We start from the raw sequence: 15,491 nt of genomic DNA on the forward strand, positions 1-15,491 counted from the left end.
AATAAAAGAAAACGTTAATAATGTTCAATAGAGAGATTATTTTAGAAAGGAAATAAAAAAAATGCTGCTTTTATTTTCTATGCGACATACCAAATCATCTGTGCAGAGTAAAATAATCAATATCTGTAAAGCATGCAGTTTGCAAAACAGAAGACATGCAGTTTAGAGGAGAGAGTTCACCCTAACAGGTAGAGAGGCTGGGAGGCCTCCCGGTTTTCACGTCAATAACTGCATTTTACCTTAAGTGGCGTTGCTAGGGAAGAGTTTAAAAAAAAAAAAAAAGAGCTTGAGTTTTCTGTAAAACTCAGAGTCGTGGCATTGGAAATGCTTGCCTGCACTTGAAGAAAGCGGAGAAAGCCGCTAGACAGGGCCTGAGACAAATTCTCCCTGATGCTTACATCCTGCCTACCCTTCCCAGTGCTTCCCAGTAACCCTATCCAGTGCTGTTTGGTTAACAGCTGCCCTACAGTGCTAGCAGATTTATTGAAAAGACATACTGCTTATTTTTATGTTTAAGGAAGTAAACTTATCTGCCATTGCAGGGATGGGGGGGGGGGGGGGAACACACTAAAAAATCGTGGTTTTTAACCTTTGGATAGTCAGGCTATAAATAACTGCATCTCGTATAGAAAAGAGGCTGCCTTACTGAAGCTGGCTTGCCCCTCTTCCGTGAGGGTTTCTAGATGGTGACTGTAGCCAAAAGCCTTTAAACTCGGGACAAATTGCCTTAACTCTGTGCTGAAAACGTGGTCTCCTCCCGTCAGACTCCAGTGTCTGGACAGCTTAAGCGAAACCCTGAGGATAGCTCTTGTTCGGAGCGGGCAATCTACAATTTCAAAGGTGCGTTGAAATGACTTGAGTGTTTAAAGTAAAAATAGTTTTATGAAGACCTGAAAAAAGTCCCCTCAGGTAGACAGAGAGGGAGATGAACAGAGTGCTCGATGCTATAAAGAAGTCATAACAGAAAATAAATGGAACGAGAAGTAGTCATCCTGGAAACATGCCACAGTTCGTACAAAGGAGAAGAGTATATACTTATTCATGTTTAAACAGATGACATATTTCTGCTGTTGCAAAGAAGAAAATGTGTTTAGTCTATACTGTATGCGAAGCAGCATTGCGAGATTTGTTTTTAAGGAGACAGGACAGGGAGGGAGGTGGACACACAAGACCTCACTATCTAGTTCAGTCTGTCCCTGGACGTGCTGTCCTCAGCCTCCTGAGGACCGGGTGCACAGGTCTATCCAGTGGTGCAGGGTTTGGGTTGTTTCCTGGTTTGTTTTTTTTGTTGTTGTTGTTGTTTTGTTTTGAGTTCTCTGAGTGGGCCTTCTAAACAGAATCAACGTGCTAGGCTACAGTGTTTATCTTTAGAAATAAAGGGAACGCATTTCAAACTATGAGCCTTAAAAGAAAAGAACTTGACTCATATAAGGTCACCTTGGGAGCCACCGACTGACCCATTTTCACCAGTGAATGTCAGTTTTGAGTGAGGTCAGCTTGTGAAGAAACAAGTGGTCTACTCAGGCACAGTGCAACCAATTCTTCTAGTGACTAGCTACAGCGGAGTTTCCAGGGGGACCTACTTTCTCTGGAGGCTGGTAATTCTGCCCAAACCATAAAATTCCATGGGCTAGCTCAGACAAGGCTGAGCCACTAAGGTCTTTCTGGAAGGATGTTTATGCAAATTGGCTACTTACATGCAGGCTGCTTTTTTCTCTAACCACTCCTAAAATTTTCAAGTGGTCAATCTTTGACTTCATCCTGAACATTTAAAGTCAACATATATTTTTTGCTTTTCTTTCCTACATATACTTTCAAAGAGGCTAAACCAAACTATTTCTATTTATCACCAATATATATATATATATATGCATATATGTACGTAGTTATGTTTTCTATTTATCACTAGTTATATATATGCATACATGTACACATTTATGTTTTCTATTTATCACTAATATATATGCATACATGTACACAGTTAGACATTTTAAAGTTATTTTTTCTCAAAAACAGAAAAAAATGCTTAAACATATACAAACTTACCAAAGATTATATTTAATGATAATTTAATGCTAAAGAAATTGGCAAGATACTATTTATATTGAATGAATTTTCATTCATAACTAAAATTTCAAAATATAATTTGAATGTATTTATTTATATTATGGGCCAGCAATGCATATACTTTCAAAACATCTAAGGAGACAAATCTTTGTGCCATCTTAGTATATATTATTGCTCACTTGAGCCAAGTTACTTGAGTAAGGGCATTTCTCTCTCACTCTTTTTTTAATTATCTTTTTTATTAACTGTCTTTCAACTAATAAACTATCCAATAAAGAAAAAATTTAAAGAGTATAGGTAAGAGAAACAGTTAAATAACTAAAATAAAAATCAGCTATTAATCACCAAAGATTTCACCAACCGAATGTCTACACAAATCAGGCTATTTAAGTAACTTATTTAGCCAACACACTCTTTGACCAAGCAAATTCAGGACAGATTTTTAATACTGAAAGACTCAAACTAAATGCATGTAAGCTTCTTTAGGGTAACATATGAAATATTTCATTATGATAATTCAAGATGCTAAACACAATTTCACTTTAAATAGATTTTATATAATATATAACTACTGTTTTTAGATTTAGGGTAGTGACAGTCTATCCCAATGGTTTTCAAATTATGGCTCATGGCCCCTTTGGTGGTTACAAGACCCTTTCAAATGGACGGCATGTCAGGTCTCCTGCACATCAGATAGTTACATTACAATTCATAACAGTTGCAAAACTATAGTTATGAAGTAGCAAAGAAATAATTTTATGGCTGGGGGTCACCACAACATGAGGAACAGTATTAAAGGGTCACAGCATTAGGAAGGTTGAGAACCAATGGTCTAGTTATTATTCTAAGAAAGGTTCAGTTCTAGAAAATTCAATTGTCAATTATGTCTAATGAAATTTTGAAATTGGATTCTGGTTTTGGTTTTTCGAGACAGTGTTTCTCTGTGTAGTTTTGGCTGTCCCGGATTTGCTTTGTAGACCAGGCTGGCCTCGAACTCACAGACATCTGCCTGCTTCTGCCTCCCAGATTGGTACATAAACATATACCTTTCATCTCAGTTACATTTTTGTAAGTTTAAAACTTCTGTGTGATTTTCCAAGTATTTTACTTCATAAAACAAGATGTGATCTCCTCTCCCATAGGAGAATAAAAGACCACATGCAAGTGAGCTTAGAAACTCACCCTGTTAGTGTCTGTGTAGAGAAAGGGCCCATTCTGATTTTTTTGATACTCTGAAAGTCAGAGTTAATAATATGTATATCTGTACAAAACACAATCACATGCCATTTTATTTATTTAACTTATATGTACCTACAACAATAATAGACTGTCTATAAAAGCAATATGTACCAGTATTCCAAAAAGAAACAGGAAGTGAAAGAAATAGGAAGGCCCCCAAAAGTGATGGGTATAGTGATCAGATAAAAACTACTGCAAAGTATTAAGAAAGACGTGAAGATGAAAACTTCCCTGGATACATTCTTAGGCTGGAGTTCCTCCTTTTGAAGGGGATTTTGGCCCTGGGTTTGATCCCTGGTCCCCAGGACCACATAAAACCAAGTATGGTGCTGCATGCTTACACTTCCAGCAACTGGGAAGTGGAGGCAAGAGGATCAGAAGTTCTAGGTCGCCTCCTATTACATAGTCCAGAGCCCGGTAGGAATCTCAACTGCTTACTTAATTAAAATGAAAAATCAGCATAGGAAGAAACATGTCAATGGATATACCATTGGTACAGGATATACCTGAGGTACTCTACTCAGGTAAGTGTATTAAGAGGCTGACAGCCATGAAGAATTAATACGACCTTAAATTCAAGTTTGTATACTGAGATGAAGGCTCTTCAGTGTTATACATAGGGACGTCAGTTATTAAATTCATAGCAACTTGGAGAAAAGTAAAAGCAAAAAGGAAATGACCAGCTTTGCTGGATTCAGTGACCAGACAATGCACAGCCAGCCCTCCATGATGACAAGAGCTCCCAACTGAACCAAGAAGCCATCAGAGGTAAACTGAGTAACCAAAACAAGAAAATTCCCCTCTTCATTTTACTTCAGGTTTACAAGACCCTCAAGGGAATACCTTGAATTGTATGTTCCATGTTCTCTTTGAGTTTCTCCATTTCTCCTGATGGCTCAAGGTAACAGACTGGGGGAGGAGGGTGATGGAGGAGTGTAAAAAGACCATCACTTGAATGTTCATGTGCTCCACGTATTGGTTGGATGGGTAAAGTTCTCTTCTATTACTGTCAACTAATTGCTATGGAGCATCTAGAAAGAGCTGTGAGTGGATACTGTAGAGCATTAACGAACAGGGGAAAATGGCCACAATGAAACTATCAAGAAGAAAAGTCAAGAGCGCCCTGGTACCTTAAAGTCACTCCTGTCAATCTCGGAAGCCATGCTTCTTGATACTTAACAGGATGAAGTTAAATGGTTATAAATAATCCATGAACTTCATCAAGGTCACTGACTGTAAGTCATACCTTAAAAGTTGGAAAACAAAGGGTCCTTTCCTTTCGATGGAAGTTACTCGTGCCTATGAAACTCAAGGTATCTAAGAATGCTAGAGGTATGCAACCCTTGTCCTAACCACAAGGCAAAGACCAAAGTCCCGACTCCTAAACCTTGGTTCTCACCACACTCCATCATCCCTGTCACTGACTCCCACTCCATCATCCCTGTCACTGACTCCCACTCCATCATCCCTGTCACTGACCCCACTCCACCATCCCTGTCATGTGCCTACTCTACCATGCTTGTCATGACCCCACTCTACCATCCCTGTCATGTCCCCATTCCATCATGCCTGCCACTCTCCCCACTCACTATGCCTGGCATGTCCCCACTCTACCAACCCCTTCACTGTCCCAACTCCACCGTGCCTGCCACTGCTTCTTGCCTATCCTGAGGTTCATGTGCAGCTCAAATTGTTGTGAATATCATCTTTAGAATTTTCCCACTGAGAGCGTCTTTCAAGAAAGAAGATAATTAATTTCCCTTTGTGTTTTTGTTGATTGAAATTTAAGGCTGCATTAAACATAATTTCATTTTGACATTAATTTGAAAACTATGCAGAGAGTCCTGTCTTTGATAACCAGAAAAAGCAAATAAAGGAATTAATAATAAAAGCCAGAAAGGTGATGGAAGAATTCTTGTTTTCAATTTCAAATCTAGCCCCAAAGCTAAACATTTGCATAGCCATTACTTTAACTAAAACTTCCTTTAGATGTGTTTCCTTTTCAGCAGGCATATGTGAAAAGTTACCTCTTACCACTTACACACCTACCCAGAAGTCATGTGGTAGGCTTTTGCGTCATGCTGTCAATTATGATAACAACAGCCACAATAGGAATGGCCCGAGTGTTGATAGCCTGTTTCCTGACCCCACTGAGAAGCCTGCTGATAATCCACTTGTGTCCCTTTTCAATTGCTTGCTTCTAATGACTGATTTTTCAATCGTTTTTATGTTCCAAGCTTTGGCTTTGTCATTTGCCAGGACAAATATTATAAGAGGATTTCACTTCATGTCTTAGTTAAAAAAAAAAAAAAAGAAAGAAATCTTAGAGAGGCAATTTCTTAAAAGCTATTTTGTGTAACACAAATCTTTAGTGTAATGAAAAGTACTTTCAAATTCTACCCGGAAAACTGCTGAAAATATTTCAGCCTAACTAGTTGATAATTGAACTTGAAATAACAGTTTGCCCAGTCACACAGGGCAATGGAACTGCTGAAGCTCAAGTGCCAATAAAACCCACACAGTAAGTGACAAGGCACTCAGCCAGCAGCTCTAGTCACAGATAGCAATGTAGTCAGGACATCCTTTTGAGACTAAGAGCAAGCCTTATTTCTTACAATCAGGAGCTTACTTGACTTAATTGTCTCACTTAAGGAAGGTAAAAGCAACTTCCTATTCATTAAAACCACAATCTCCAGTCTACCCAGGGTCAATGTGTAATTTGCTGGCTGGTTAGTATGATGTGGTCTCTTCTGGGTATCTGGCAGGGTCTCTTAGGACAGTGTGATGTGGTCTCTGATGACTCTATGGTGGGGTATCTTATGGCCACAAAGGAAGTTTCTTAGCTGTAAACTTTTAGCTCTAATTTACAATAAAGTTTGTCAAATGCCCTGGTATTTATGTGTATTACTAAAGGTTCCTGCGTGAAAGCAACCTTCCACTGAACTGTAATTGATGGTAATAAACTAGATTACTTAAATTACTAAGTTTCCTATGATGGTGAATTAGCAAATTGTGAAGCTTAGCACATGAAGAGCCGGTATTAATTTAACTGAGTCTTCTCATAATAGTCACCTACATTAAAATTGTTAGGCTGGACTGTAAAATAATTTCTATTCCTTCTAAGCAAAATCTAACATGCTGCTGGATGACTCCTGTTTCCTCAAGAAGATAAAGTTTGGGCGACAGTGTTGTGTCACTGTCAACAGGAGGGAATGTGTGCAGGGTGCAAGCAAGGTAGAAAGCAGGAAAATAAGGGCTGTATCACTCTGGACTTCTGCACAGTGAAGCCAGGGAAGGTGCCCTCCCTCCCCCTCTCTGAGGTGCTCCAAACCAAGGCAAGGCCTTTGGCAGTAGAGAGCAGAGCCCAGTTTGCTAAAGCGAGATGCTGGAGTTCTTCTAGGCACGGCACCATCCTCCAACAGGAAAGTTAAAGCAGAATGAAGCTCTGGTTGAAACAGTTCTGGTTTGGAGATTTCTCCCACACCAGTGGCAAAAGCAGCAAGTCGGCCAATGATCCCAAAGGCAGACGATCAGCAGCCGGCCTTGAACAGAGCCCAAGGCAGTGTCTTGCCATAAAGGCAAGTCCTGATCGGCTTTCCAGCTGAGGCTTATACTCTGAAGGGAGGGCTGCCGTTAATGACAAGTTAGCACCTGCTTTAAAGTGAAGTGCTCTCAAATACTTTCCACAATTACGTGACTTTATTTGTTAAGTTCAAATGAGGTATCATATTTATATGATTGGTGAAATGCCAGCATCAGAAGAAAAAAAAATAAACAAAACAGCTGACATATCAAGGCTATTAGGAACTGGCATTAATCAGAAATAATCACTGTAAAAAGGAGCTTGCAGAAGTATAACTACTAATAAAAATGTGTATCAAGCAACTAAGCGTAAAAGCATGTGCTTCACTATTGAAATTTGCCAATACGAACACACTTTAATATTTGTATTTCAATTAAATGTCAGTGTGACCATGTGTTAGAAACAGCTATAGCGAAAGCCCTTCTGCAATGTCATGTTGTGGGAAGGTTATTAGGAGACAGCCAAAAATATCCAATAGTCTTAAATTTATTGTTAGCTTTAATTTATGTAAGCTATATTAACTTCTTTTCTAAGGGAAAAATAGCATGCAAAAATACACATCAATACTTTTCATAAGCCGAAAGGATAAATCTCTACAAAGCAACCCACATGAACTGAAGAATGTACCTGGTGACAATATTTATTTTTAAGGGGTCACATATATTAAAGGTTATGGGGAACGTTTAAAAGAGCTCCCTCGGACAAAAGCCATTGCCTTTCTAATTTTGAATTTCTCCTAGCTAATATCAAGTGATTGATCACTTTTATTTCATGTACCCCTTGATTTTCCTTTGCATCCATCACTGAGTACTTTAAACCAAATGCATTTAGGAGCTGCCCTTAGGAGAGCGGGCTCTTTTAAATCTTCCTAAAGTAATGAGAGGACACAGTAAATCAATCTCATTTTTGCCAGAGGAAGAATAACCTTTACTGAAGTCATTTAAACTATTTCGCCCTCTCTGTTCCTGTGCAGTGAATATACAGCTTCATCTTTACTGTTCGTAGTTTGAGAGAATAAAGATAATAGATTTTAACTGGTGCTTCGATTAAGTGACATGCTTACGTCATGTGATGAACATTTATGCTGTTTCTTTATGTTTCAAGCTCATACTTCATTGTGTATTTGGCAAAGTAGGTTTCTTCATATCAAAATTCCATTATATAAGAGATAGATAAATTATCTATCTTTTCATTATTTACAAATTGTAACTGTGGAGCATATGGCTTTTTGCTTTCAAGGATTAATAGATACCATATATTAATAAATAGTAACCACATTTGAATTTTCATAATATATTCACATTGGAAGTGGTCTTTATTCAACACTGCCCACTTACAGAACAAGTGTCAATCTTTATTGGAACGGCCGTTGGATACATTCCTCAAATTAAAAGGTGCCCAGATTTCTGCCTACACTGAGTTCCATGTTCTTAGTGTGCTGAGCTTTCTTGACGCAGCTTTAGACAGTGTTTAAGGAGGTTTGGTATGAATAAACTTTTTGATTGTCATTACAGGAGACTCTGACATTAAACTTAATTGATACAAACTAAAGCTGCCCTGGGCTAGGGCAAAGAGAGAGGACAATTGCTTCTAAATGCATGGGATTGATTATAATATTCTAAATGTGTTTGGGGCTAAAGGTTAACTAATGGAGGCATGGTTTTTGAATTAAAAATTAACTGGAAATTAGAGATGTGTCATAAAGAATAACAGCAAGTCCCATGACAAAAATATTTCTGAAAAAAATGTATAATGAGTTAAAAAACAAATTTCCAAAACCTATAAATCCTGCATACGTTTAAAAAAAACCACAATGAACACATGCATGTGTTAAATAGAACTGTAGTACTTAGAACGTATTCATATCATATCAATTTTGGAGGTGAAAAAAGTAGCATTCCAGAGAATTACATTGAAAAGCTATTGGCTAGCAAAGCCACTAATTATTATTTGGTATTTCCATAACTATATACAGATGTCTTCAGTCAGTCCTCTTGTGTTCTGTTTTGTTATTGTAACCTTGCAAAATGTCAAGTATCGTGGATGAGCTATCCTCTCTAAGGTTCTCTCTGAACTCTGCATGTGGTGACCTTTCCCATACACGGTCTGTCATGTTGGCCTGTAAAAGGGAAGGCCTGGAGAACAATAAGAGAAAACCAGACAGGCCATTCTAGAATTGAGTCACTGGGCATAAGTTAACTGTGCTTGCTTAGTACATATATAAGCCACATAAAAAGCACAGACAACTTACAATCGAAGAGCAAGGTGTTTATTCCTGGCTCTATCTTAGGCACTGTGTGGTGCCTACTTTTTTTTTTTGTTTGTTTGTTTTTCCTTCTGTAATGTTTTCCGTACTGTTCATTTCAAACTGCCCTGATATCCAAACTTGAGAGTAGTGAACACATGCCTCATAAAACAGACTTCAATTCTGAAGAGTTTAGAAGTCTTTCTGTGACCCTGTAGGTAGAATGCTGGGGTTTCGGTTGGTGTGGTACATGCATTTGACTGTGGCTAATTTGTTTATAAGCTACCATTAATCCTGGCTGTAGTTTTTCACAGTTTGGGTAAACACTTCATTTGCATTAAATTTACAGCATTAATGAGATGTGAAATTTAAAATGCTACTTGAAACATAAATGATGTAAGAAGGCAGAATCAGCCCCCGTCCCCACCCCCACCCCCGCAAAATAAGTGTTTTATCTCATCTGAAATCAGTGAAGCAACTTAAACTATTAGAGTAGGAATAAAGTGTCCCCCGTGAGCTCAGCTTTACAATGCATCCTCCTCTTGAACTAAAGTGCTTAGGAAGGGTGAAACATCTGGAGAGAAGAAAATTGCTTCAAACACAGATTATGTACTGACTCAAGCCAGCTCTCAACTGGTTTTCCATGTCAGCCCTAGAAAGCCACATAGGCTAGCAAGTCCTCAGTGTCCAGTGAGGCAGAACAATACTGAGTGGCTGGAATGCAACAGTTCTGTGGATGCTGTCGTTATGTGCTAGGAAGACAGAAGAGGATGTGAGCGAGTTTCAGAAACTCCAGATAGGTGAGAAGCAAAGGATAAATGAGAAAAAAAAATTTGGAAAACAAAACGATCAATTTTGGTCTCAGAAGCCCCGTGAGCCCCATCCTGAGTCCAGATCTGAGAGGCAACATGGAGAAAAGCACCGAAGCAAAGCGTGGCTACCCCATTCCACCTGGGTGAAACGTGCCCACCTGTTGCTGATGCAGGAAGGATGGGTCTCTTGGGCTTAGTCCCACATATCGATTGGCTTGAGATGTGCCTGAGGCTGTGTAGGCTGATTAAGGAAGAACAAAAACAAAGATAAAAATTGTGAACTGTCAGAACGAACATCCTGTCCATGTATAAGAAACCCAGAGAAGTGTGATTTACTACCAAAAAGTGTCTCTTCTGTTTCTCTTCTCTTTCATCTGAGTGAGCAGCAAGTAATGGAAAAGAAATGGTAATTGAATTCAAATCAACTAACCGCCGCCCCCCTTAAAAAAAATTGATGCAGTAAGCCCTGACCTACCCTTTGGTGTGGGTGTCTCGCATTGTAGTGTGGTAGCTACAGTGCTGTCTAGAGGCCGAGGCCTGGCTACAATGGAGTCTCTTTCTCCGTAGACAACTCTTTTCACCTATGTCTAATGGGATAGTGCGTGATGTCTGCCTGTGACTCTAAGCGTAAAAGTGACAGGGATTGTCAGGGAAAGTGACAGCTTTTAACAACAGGGTTGAGCAGATGTACTTAATGAGTAGGAGATGAAAAAAAATGTTTTATTTAATGTGTAACTCTTTAAAAAAATCCCCCACTAATACTTTCTAAACGAAGAGCCCAGTTGGATTATATTACATAGAATGACTTAGATCCATCTTTTATTTAATATGAGGAATGTCGTCAAATACGGTAGAAAAAATTTTGACCAAAAAAGGGAAAGAATTCTTCATTTTTATAAGTATAAAATAATTATCAAATGCTTGTGATTGGCCAGGAAGGAGCTGGTGGCACTTTTACATATTTGGTCACAGGTAGAGTAGATACAGGGGGACTGTTGTTTACACGGCTGTAGTGTAGTTGACTTTTTTTTTTTAAAAAACAGGTGCTTTTCTGAACTTCTCACAGAAACAGTCTCCTTTCTAAGCCTACTTTTTACAAGGAAAAGAAGGATTAAGCCTACTGCTCCATCTCGGATTAAACAGAGAAACTGAGTTTGTACCACGTGTTACACTCCGAGGTCTGAAAGGTTTAAAACCATTATATTAATTAGGAATTCAGACACTGACTTTTAAAAGGCTGGCTCTTAAAAACTCAATATACTAACTCTCCATGTTCACCTAAAAATGGATCATTTGAACTTTGACACTTTTAGGTCAAGTTTTAAAACCACTGAAGATTCTTGCAGGCTGTGTTAGCGATTACTCCTAAATAAGGGGCAACGGCAAGGGTGCCCATGAGCAGCAACCAGGGCTTCCTACTCTCCACCGGGCCGTGAGAGTTCAACACACAGGCTGAGCGGTGACAGAGGAGCCTTACCCTTACAGTGTGAACACTATATCTAGACCCGTATGTGGGGGTCCCTGCCACCACAATCGTAAACAGAGACTTTCTAGGTCTCTCTGTTTAGTTTTACTGATGTATAAATTCTACATTCGGGTTCCATTATCAGTAGGATTACGCAGTATATTTCTTTTTCATAGGAGTGAAAAGGCTACCTTTATATAAGCTAGCTGGTCCTTTTGAATATTTTAGAAATTCTACTAGTCAAATGAGATCTCCTTTTGAACAGCCTCTGCATGAGTATACAAGCAATTCATTATCAAACAGGGTGAAGGCACGCCTGTGAAAGGGCTGTGGTTATCTGGGCTGGAGCCTCTCCTAATTTTAGACTGTATGGGTGTCAGCATAAAAGCAGGCACCACAAGTTCCTGGAACTTTCGATTTTACCACTTATCCTGAGATAGTCTTTTGACTACTTTTTAAAATCATGGGTTTTTTTTTAAAAATGTGCTTTTATTTAAATTGTTGTCTTGGCTCAAAGACGTTGTGATGCTCACTGTCAAAACATACATATAGTGTCTTAGTGGTTGTAATACACACAGAAAACATTTAAGAGAAAAGTCTCATCCATCTTTGCATTCAGGGAAAGGCTTCCTAGGGTAGGACTCTGCCGGTGAGCCGACTACCAAGCATCGCTGATTAGTGACCTACATTCTGAGCCTGTCTGGACTTACTAGTTTGTAGGGCTCGTGAACTATGACAAATGAGTGTAGAACATTCACTGTGCACCTGGGGTGGTTTAATTCTTTCTTGGAAAGTTTCTTTGCAGGTTTTAGAGGCCATTAAAAAAAAAAGAATGTTCTTCCAGGAGCTGACAGAGAAGAGAGAAAGAGAGGGTTAGAGCCAATGATGTCTCTGATGGTATATTTCCATAGGGGAGTTTCCATAGCACAAGGACTTCCTTGCTCCATGAAAAAAAAATATATATCACTGGACTATTGGACTGTAAGACACATGTCATGGTGATGGAGCATGCTAGTGCCTCCCAGATGAAAGCTCACCATTTGCCAATCTATTCGTACCAGCTCCCTCTAAGAAGGGGGTAGTTTGGGTGAACTCAGTTGAATATAGACTCCTTATATAATTCCAAATATTCTACATGATGAAGTTGAGGAATCGTTTGGCTTACTGCTGATGTGTGCTACATAAAGATACTGTCTAAGTCTGACATTTACAGTGTGTGCTATGTAAGGACTCTGCCTAAGTCTGACAGTTAGAGTGCTATGGCCATGCCAAGAAGCATAATATCTTATTGTAATGTGATAGCCAAAATAACAATGAAAAGATTTAAAGAAAATGTTGTAGACAATGAAAGTGTAGGTACCTTATATATTCCTAATCCTACGTTTCAGTGTCCTTGTCTGCATGGCATAATGTGTGACTGCTTCTCACAGTGACATAACCTACAGTAAGGTAACCATGCAAGTATCTTGCACAGGCATTGATTCTATTCACTTGGGGAAGGGGCTTGGTTTCTAGAAATGCGCCAATAAGTAATAATTACCTAATCTTTTTTTTTGGTGATGTAAGACTCTTGTATACTCTGTTGTGTTATCAGTGGAATTTCAATATCTACCTTGAACAAGCAGGCATGGGCTATTACTTTTGTATTGGCTGTTTACTAAAAAAGGAAAAAAAAAGCATGCATCTCACTTGTCAAATACGATGCACTAATGGACATTTGATAAGAGAGAGCATGTGACAGCCGGGCCATATTCATACCTGCTAGCTCCACTTAAATGAGAAATCTCCATCTGGTCAGGTAGCCAGAAACGTCCCTGTGTTGTCCACCTTGGATCATGTATCCAATGGTGCCTTTGATGGACATTTCTCATTTCCTAAAGAAATACTTACTGGTTGCTGTAGGTGAAGCTGCCTCACCTTCAGTGGATGTAGTGATGGGTTTAGTATCTGTCATGGTCAGGGTCACAGGTCGCACTGCACTGGGATGGGGAGAGGGTGCCAAGACAGGTGTGAAATGGCCAGGCACTTTCCCTACTACTTGAGCACTGCTGTTAGGCTACAAAACAAAAACAGAATGCCAGGTGAAGCGATCCAAAAGGCAGTCAGTCTTGTCCAACAACTCCACTCAGTACACGTATACGTATTCTGCACAGGGTGGAGAGCCTCCACGCAGGTCCTCTCAAGTTCGCGCTGGGAGCCAACCAATGGTTAGCAGTAAGAAGCAGCAGCAACGGTATTTAAAGCAAGGCTTTGATCATCAATGCACTTTGCACAGGTGGCTTCCTCTTTACAACACCCCTAAGAGTCCAGTTGACCTGACTCTCTTATGTAGGAGGGTAGAAAATCCACACGGAGAGTGAGACTCAGCAAAATCTAAAATGGAATTCCTTACTCAGTTCTCTATGGTAAGAACCTATGTTCACCTTCTCACTCTAGGTTACCTCTCAGTAGGATATTTTCCTACTGAATGATGGTGTCACTGACTTAAGGGACACAAGAATGTCAAGAACAGGAACATGGGCAACACTATTTAGTTTCCTTCATTTACAGTCAACAATCCATTCTTCTTCATATAAGACTGTAGCTCTCTCTCTCACACACTGCTAATGCAGACACAGGTATGAGGCAATTTAGATCTAGGGTGCCCAGTCTACTTTCAGTGGTTTACTAAGACAAGCATAGAGAATGAGATCTGAAGCATCTAAGATTTCAGATGCACATGAAGCCATAAAATGTGGAAGTAAGTCAGACATGCTGAGGAATAAAACATCTCCAAAGCAAATGACTATGACGCACTGAAGTGGGCGCAAGGACAGTCAACACACTGCTCTTCTGTTGCTCTTCCATTGTTGAACATGAGGAGTTGCCTAGATGTTCGTGAGATTTAATAAAGAAAATCTCCTTTCCAGATTCAGAAAGATGATGTTATTACTTGAGTTTTTAGCCGCTCAACTGAAAAACGGTTGCTATGATAGGAGACAAAGCACTAAGGATACATTATTTGAAGAAAGCTTGGTATATATTATCCCATATAGAGAATGCTATTTATACTCATTAAGCAATTCTCCACTGCATGTATTTCTAACAATTTGCTAGGAAGTATTCTCCACAAATATATGGTCATTATAATCTAAACTTTCCAAAGCAATCAATAAAACAATGTCTATCTATTTCTTTCTTTCTATCTATCTATCTATCTATCTATGTATCTAATAACTGGCTAATTCTTTACAGAAAGATTGATAGCACTTAAATATTTTTGACTTAGTGGTATGGATTAAGTCTTTGCGTGGGTTACAGAGGATCTACTTTCTCTATTCTATTTTTTTTAAAAATTGACTTTGAATATCCTGACAATTCATCCTGTATACTTAAGTATTTAACTTTATGTTAGGAAAATAAACTGGAGTTTTCCTCTATGGAAACCTATGCTACAATTATATCTTTATGGCAATTTTATTCAAAATATTCCCCTGAATAGCATGACTGTCTTGCTCTAATTGGGGCAGCAGTAATGGAATTAATCTCCAAATTGCTGGGGTAGGGGGGAATGCATCTCAGTTGCTTAAGAATCCAGTTCAGCATGGTGCTGGACAGGCTGGGAAGCAGCTGCTTGCTGACCGCAGGGCTTGGGGACAAGTGCCCACTCCCCATCTCCAGCACTGTGAAGGCACAGAGTAACGGTTCTACCCTGAAAGGCAAATGCTTTGAGTTTGGAATGAAACATCAAAGCAGTTATACTGTTCCTTAAAAAAAAAAAAAGAAAGAAAGAAAGAAAAGAAAAGAAAAAAAAACAGAAACGAAAAATTTCTGCCATTCACTATGAAGATCCATTTTTCTTTCTAAATCAGTGTTAGTTTGCTTCTTAGAATAGACATTATCCATTTCTGGCTATGAGAACATTGTAAATGACTGCTTTGTGTATGTCCTTGCAGAGAAGAAACCTCTCCCTTTTGCACTGGTGGTACAGCTAATGGCAAAGTGTTTCTGCACAGTGTTCACCAAAACAGTCCACACCAACCTGGAAACAGGAGTGAAATGGCAAGAATGTGAGCGCCATGTTGCCACTGAAGATGAGCT

The 15,491-nt window shown here is 39.1% G+C and overlaps 1 protein-coding gene across 8 annotated transcripts in view; it reads right to left on the reverse strand.

Moving 5' to 3' along the window:
• NFIB (nuclear factor I B) overlaps positions 1-15,491 on the reverse strand; it is a 217,570-nt gene that overhangs the window by 21,512 nt on the left and 180,567 nt on the right. For 4 of the 8 annotated variants that reach the window (XM_084796647.1, XM_084796649.1, XM_084796646.1 and 1 more), the window contains 2 exons: positions 13,302-13,467; positions 10,105-10,187 (listed from right to left, as the gene is read on the reverse strand). The exons of 2 other annotated variants lie outside the window; for them this stretch is intronic. In XM_084796647.1, coding sequence (XP_084652773.1) covers positions 10,105-10,187; positions 13,302-13,467 — 249 coding nt within the window. The remainder of the gene's footprint in view (positions 1-10,104; positions 10,188-13,301; positions 13,468-15,491) is intronic. 2 more of the 8 variants (XM_084796650.1, XM_084796648.1) reach the window with 1 other exon arrangement.

Source organism: Acomys minous, assembly GCF_964271855.1.
Source record: "Acomys minous genome assembly, chromosome: 1".
Lineage (NCBI taxonomy): Eukaryota > Metazoa > Chordata > Mammalia > Rodentia > Muridae > Acomys > Acomys minous.